At 39.9% G+C, this 6,435-nt stretch overlaps 1 protein-coding gene across 2 annotated transcripts in view; it reads right to left on the bottom strand.

Annotated features, from left to right (window-relative positions):
- Positions 1 to 3,129: 3,129 nt before the first annotated feature.
- The window catches only part of LOC147424882 (cysteine--tRNA ligase, chloroplastic/mitochondrial-like), a 42,916-nt gene continuing 39,610 nt past the window's right edge, over positions 3,130 to 6,435 (bottom strand). For both annotated transcript variants that reach the window (XM_086500242.1, XM_086500243.1), the window contains exons 3-9: positions 5,950 to 6,111; positions 5,129 to 5,314; positions 4,755 to 5,036; positions 4,446 to 4,571; positions 4,162 to 4,359; positions 3,970 to 4,071; positions 3,130 to 3,590 (exon numbers count right to left, since the gene is read on the bottom strand). In XM_086500242.1, coding sequence (XP_086356368.1) covers positions 3,375 to 3,590; positions 3,970 to 4,071; positions 4,162 to 4,359; positions 4,446 to 4,571; positions 4,755 to 5,036; positions 5,129 to 5,314; positions 5,950 to 6,111 — 1,272 coding nt within the window. In that variant the 3' untranslated portion in view covers positions 3,130 to 3,374. The remainder of the gene's footprint in view (positions 3,591 to 3,969; positions 4,072 to 4,161; positions 4,360 to 4,445; positions 4,572 to 4,754; positions 5,037 to 5,128; positions 5,315 to 5,949; positions 6,112 to 6,435) is intronic.

Below are 6,435 nucleotides of genomic sequence, written 5' to 3'. Positions count from 1 at the left end.
TTTTAAAATGGTCCTAAGATCATTCTCTTGAGAAATAGTGTCCTAGGAAAGCTCCTCATGTAGAATACCTCGTCTTTGGGTTCAAGAATTATCATGCTACAACTTTGAGATCACGATAACCCTACAATTTAACCCTATGAAAAAGTCATTTTACAAACTTGAATGTTGAAATATGGTTTTGATAATGAAAATTCCAAACAATTGCAGTCTAACTTGTCACCCTTTTTTGTATAGATAGCAGGTATGGATGCTTAAGTGACGTAGGATATACATGTGATGCTAAGAAGAGCATGTTTTGGAGTTCAATGCATCTTTGGAATAGATCCAATAATGTATTTTCATGGTACGAGAATTATGCAATCAAATGTACTTGCATCAATTGAGAAATATATAGATAGTATGTATGGATGCATAAGGGACATACAATATACATGTGATGCTAAGAAGAACATGTTTTGGAGTTGGGTGCATGTTTTGTAGTGCTAAATTTTGGCAGTGCTGGGGTTGTCTAGGGGGCACTTGCACGTTAGTCGATGGGTGGCACTTGGGCTTCTTAAATAAATTGGATTTGTGGCGGTTTACATGCTTCACCATTGATGGTGCTTCCTCCTCTGGCTCCTCATTGTCCTCCTCTCTCCTTGCCTCCTGATCTTGTGCTCTAGGGAGAGCTCCTTGCCCATGAGGTACCACTGGCACCCTATGTGTGTGTGGTGTTTGAGCACATGGCCATTGTAGCTCTATCTCTAACTCATTGTCAATATTCACCACTTGAGCTCAAGAATCTCTTGGTTGCACTTCTTGGAATTGTGGATCTTCCCTGTCACTCGAAGATGATGATTCCTCTTCTTCTTCTCTCCATCATTTGGTGCAGACCTTCATTCTTTGGCATGGTGGCTATTGTGCTTGCAGCTCCTTTGCCTGTAGATCATGAGCCCGCCATGAGGCCTCTCCCTAACTACCTTTCGTAGAGCTTGAGAGTGCCAAGAATGGCTAGGTGTTTGTGAGAATCTTGTTGTGTTATTAAGACACTTCGGCTTCTCACAACCTTGGAGAGTGTTTTTGTTAGTAGGTGAATGCTCTTTGGAAGTTTGTTTGGTGCACTCCATGGGGTATGGTAGGAACTCACCTATAAGAATGAGAGAAGAACCAAGTGACAAGTGAGTAGATCCTTATATTTATAAGGGCCCATTTTAGAAGGGCCCTTTCACACTATAATCTTTACTTTAAAATCTATTATTTTTCAAATGAGTGCTCCCAAACTTTAATAAAAGTAAATCTACAGACATGGAGTAGTTAATGGTGTTGAATCCACCTCGACCCTTTTGGACCCCTTTGAGTGGAATTTAGTTGGGGACTTGAAAACCATCAAAGTGTATGCTAGGTATTTTATAGGGCTCGATTCGCATTCAGGAAGCTCCCTAAATGGCCACTTTACCAATTTTTGTGTTTTGTTCGGGGGGATTTGGAGGTCCAAATTGGGTTCACCTCCATGGCCTTTTACAATCCCACATATGATTCTAGTTAAAATGATTTTGCACTATAAACATCAAAGTGTGCACGACTTAATCCTAATTATCTTCAAACAAGAACCTTTAAAAAGCGTGTGTCCTAAGAGGCCTAAGGCCAATTGCCTTGTGTCAACCTCAAGCTATTGCTGAATGCAAAGCCCTCATGCATTATGCTCCATAGGTTCAAAACAATTTGAATGCCACTAGCCTAATTCTAAGCAAAACAAACATTATTTCACTCTATCTTGATTTTGAGGCCATTTGCAACCATGGTCACGCCCAGCGCCTTTATCGTGTCCCTCTGGAGATCATTTTTTCGAGCCTAATCCACACGTGCCAATTTAATAAAAGGCTCCTTTGGAGGATCAGCATTGTGGCTCCACTTACCACACCTGATGTAATAACATTCATGTTTGTTATGTGTAATTGCCAAACAAATAGGACACCACGTTTCCATTCAAACACAATTGGCTATCAAATGATAAGGATTCTAAGAGGATGTGGTCAAGCGTGCACTAGTTATCAGTAATATGTTATTAATGCAACTATGCCATCTCCATAGTTACCAAAAGATTTGCATAGTTGCATACAAGACATAACTAACGCGTGTGTGACCATACAGAAGGTACAATTATTTCAAAAGATAATTGATAACTATGCATCACATAAACATTGTCTAAGGTATTAGAGATATTAGACAAATGTGCCAAGGTATTATAGATATTAGACAAATGTGCTCATTGGAGTAGTATAATCAAAGATCTTGGAAAGCTCATGATTTTAGCGGAAGTGTTCTTCTACATTGATTTTTGGCAAAAACTTGATCTCATTGACAAGATAGGAGCACCATGAGTGCTCTACAAGAGGAGGCGGACAAATTCATTGGTTTTAAAGGGTATATCATTATTGTAGTCCTTTTTAACAATACCTTTTCAAACTTGCTTGTCTTGTGCTCTTTAGGTTACATGGTGTCCATCGTTCTCTCTCATGGATACAAGTAATTAATTTTTCAAACTTGCTTGTATTGTGCTTTTTAGGTACAAGTAATCAATGTTACCTTCTCAAACTTGCTTGTCTTGTGCCTTGTCTGTTACATGGCATCCATCATTCTCTTTCATGGGTACAATACACCCTAAAATGGTTGTTTCTTGATAGTGTTCAGAAACACCACCATCCATGTTTATCACTCTCCTTTCCAAATTGCTGATGAAAATTTTGCATATTACATGAAACCAATAAATTTTAGAATTCCCATGATATAATTCCCAAAATACCTAATAGTGTTATTATTGTGTGTGTGTGTTTGTGTGTGTGTGTGTGTGTGTGTGTGTGTGTGTGGGTAAATATATGTGTATGTAAATGTACATATATAGAAAGCCACCAACATTCGAACACACTCGCTCTTTAAAAATATGGCCCCATCGACTCTGAACCCAAGAAGTGGAAATTGATCTTTTCATATTCAAACAAGAACTTGACAAAAATTGTATACATGCATGTTCCAAATTTAAGTTCTAAAATGTGGTTTTATGGGACAAGGTTAAAAATTGCTTTCAGCAAGATGAAACTGTTTCCAAACAAATGGATTTAAGTAACGAGGACTGACCACGGCGTATCATCCTGAATCAACGCATTAAGCCAGCATTTACTATTTCAGTGTACCATGAAGATACATAAGCATTCTTGAAGTTAAAACTCAACAATAATAGAGTGTTGATTTTCCTTGCAAATTCAAAGAATTCTATACAGGATTATTGAGGATCAAAAAAGATCTGTGGGAACGCATTGATGCCATTTTGTCAAGTAAAAACAGAATATTGGCTTTGTTTGCAAATTTAAAAGCTCTTATGCTATTAGGATTGAGAGTCAAGACATGTCTGTTGGAATGCATGGACGCCAAATGGTACCTTGAGGGGTATCCATTACAGCTATTCCCAAAGATGCCAATCTATCTCTAATGATGTCAGATTTGGCATAATCTTTTGAAGATCTTGCCTCTGCCCTCTCTTTCAACTGAATATCAACATCCGCACTAGTCAAGTTAGCTCTCCGTAATGCCTTCACCTTCATTTCATTGAGAACCTGGCAAAAGGGTTATATATTAAAAAGCTTACCTTGAGTAGGGAAGTAATAAGGGCACAAATTTCATGCAATGCCAACCACCCTTTTTGTTTTTACATTTTCCCTGATGAATTCTAATGACTTTAAAGTGACTTCACCTTGAAACATTCCGTATTTCAGGGTGGATTTTTTCATGGCTGCATAAGGACTGAACAAAACATACAGGCGCAAAGCACGCTTAGATTGTCGTAGAAGATGATTCAAGCATGAGTGAAACATCTCAGGCGTTTGACACACTACACATTTCATGGGTGCTGAAACAAGTTTTGAGACACACTGCCATTGATAAGACTTGTGAAGACGAAATCTACAGGTGCATGCAATGTTCTAGAAAGCTTACCTGCGGAAGGCTATTTGGAAACAGACCCAAGACCTCCAAGATCTGTTTCACCTCAGTTTGCAGTGCCTTTAAATATGTGAGCCGACTTTTGTCTTTTCGACCCTACACAACCCAGGAAAGAAGTGGCACTCAGGCCATCGCACGAATCAACGGAACGTAGTACTGAGAAAGAGAGGTGCGATGAAGGCACACCTGTTTTGTATGTAGGAGATCGTTCATAACTTTGAGGGGTTCTGAAAGGGCTGCAATAACAGCTGGTGTCAGCAAATCATCTGCCATTGAGCATTTGAACAAACCCTGCAGCCTTTCTATACAAGCTTTGCCTTCTGTAGATATGGGTGAGTCCCCATTAGCATCAGTAGAAATAGACTGTGCAGAGTCCTCCAAGGTCTGTCAAAGAGAGAGGCAACTTTAAGATTGTCACGTATAAAAGAGAGTTGTGCGACCGCATCTTAACCAAGCCAAACGAGATGAACCTGGTAGATGTAGTACGCTCGATCAGAAGCTTTCTCGAGCTGGTAGTTAGAATAATTGATAGGAGACCGATAATGTGTGCCAAGCAAGAAAAGCCTTATGGCAGTGGGATGATACCGTTCCAAAACCTGTCAGTGCAATACAAAATGTTTAGCGTTCCACACAATGCTCATTCTGATGTCTCTTGACAATATCAAGCAGAGTACCTATTCTGCCCATGGGCAGCATTTTGCGTGCAGATAAGCATGCAAGTGGACGTGTAAGAAAAAATTCAGAGAATTCACGCATATATACAAGCACCAATGACATACCTCTCGGATGGTGAAAAAGTTTCCCAGTGACTTGGACATTTTTTGCGTGTCGACAGTCACAAACCCATTGTGCAACCAGTAATTGACACGACTCTGGGGACATGCCGCACAACTCTGAGCTATTTCATTCTCATGATGAGGAAAGATCAGATCCATGCCTCCACCGTGAATATCAAAGCATGAACCAAGATGCTCTGCACTCATGGCACTACACTCAATGTGCCAACCTGGCCGACCCAGGCCCCATGGACTTTTCCAGGCAGGCTCATCTTGCTTCGCACTCTAGAAAACAGGGACCAAAAAAATCCACATATCAAGTGGTGAGGTCAACACCCAAAATTGCTATATTCCAAATACCATTACTTTATACATACTTTCCACAAAGCAAAATCTGCTGGATTGTGCTTTCGTTCATCAACGGCGACACGCTCACCAGCTCGATTTTCATCAAAGTCACGACCAGATAGAGATCCATATGTACCATGCTCCTCAACATATTTGTCAACAGAAAAGTAGACATCTCCATTCTCCAGAACATAACCATATCCCTTGTCCACTATCTGAAATTGAAACCATCCTCAATAGCTGAGTACTGCACGATTGTTGAAACGTGTGATTCCACACATTCACATTCACCCCAAAAAGAAAAACTGTCTTTTACGGGTCTGATTCCTTGTGGTTTCCCACTTGAGCCCATGAAAGCCACACCTTCATCAGGATAGAGCCAACTTTATTGAGAGACACAAGCTCTAGACAAGGGGAAAGGAAAGACTACTCTATGTCCCATGCAACTCAAACGGTAAGAGGCCCTAAACGCATCTGATAATCCATGTGACGATACACTACAAACTTGAAAGCATCTACGAGCAGTAAATTGCATTTGCATTAACAGTGTAATATGAGTGGAGCAAGAATTTTGGCATGTTCGTTCCAGCATTGTAAAAATGCTCTACACATGTGTGCAGAGGCTACCGAATTTAGCACGTTGTGTTTGCCCAGGCTACCATATTTGACACAACTTATAGATCAGGAGAAAATGAATAAAGTATTATGTCAACTAAAAACTGACGGCAGTGGCCAGGAGAGTCAGACAAGAGACCCTCGAAAATTTAAGAAAGACTTTTTCATCACAATGACTCAAGCATCAATCCAAAAAAATGACTTTTATAAGTCTGAATGCATCAATAGAACCTACTTGTTCAATCAACTTGATGATCGACACCATATGAGTTGTAACACGAGGCTCCACAGTTGCTGGAAGACACTGAAGGGCTTCCATGTCGGAATGAAACTCTTTGCAAAAGCGATCACTCAGCACTAAGGGATCTTCACCTTGCTTTGAAGCTCTTGCTATAATCTGAGGCAATCAGAACTTAATGCATGAGTAACATTTCTGCAAAAGGTACATTATAGAAAACAGAAACCAGTCTGGTCATTTACAACAAAAACTCAGATATATCAAGCTATCGCACAATTCTAAAAACATTCCTAAAACCAAAAAAAAAAGCTCTCAAGCCCTCTACTACAATTAAAGCAAAGAAACTGGAAACCCAAAAGCTTCTGTAAGATATCAAACAGCTGCCTTTTACAGCACTCTATTGGTGTACATTTTGAACAAACAATCCTTCCTCCCTGCAGTTCCCAACAAGAGTGTTATCTCACCAATAAACAGAGCATTTGC

The sequence above is a fragment of the Adiantum capillus-veneris genome, chromosome 25, assembly GCF_014529385.1.
Source record: "Adiantum capillus-veneris isolate H3 chromosome 25, ASM1452938v2, whole genome shotgun sequence".
In the NCBI taxonomy this organism is placed as follows: domain Eukaryota; kingdom Viridiplantae; phylum Streptophyta; class Polypodiopsida; order Polypodiales; family Pteridaceae; genus Adiantum; species Adiantum capillus-veneris.
This window is presented reverse-complemented; position numbering and strand designations above follow the sequence as displayed.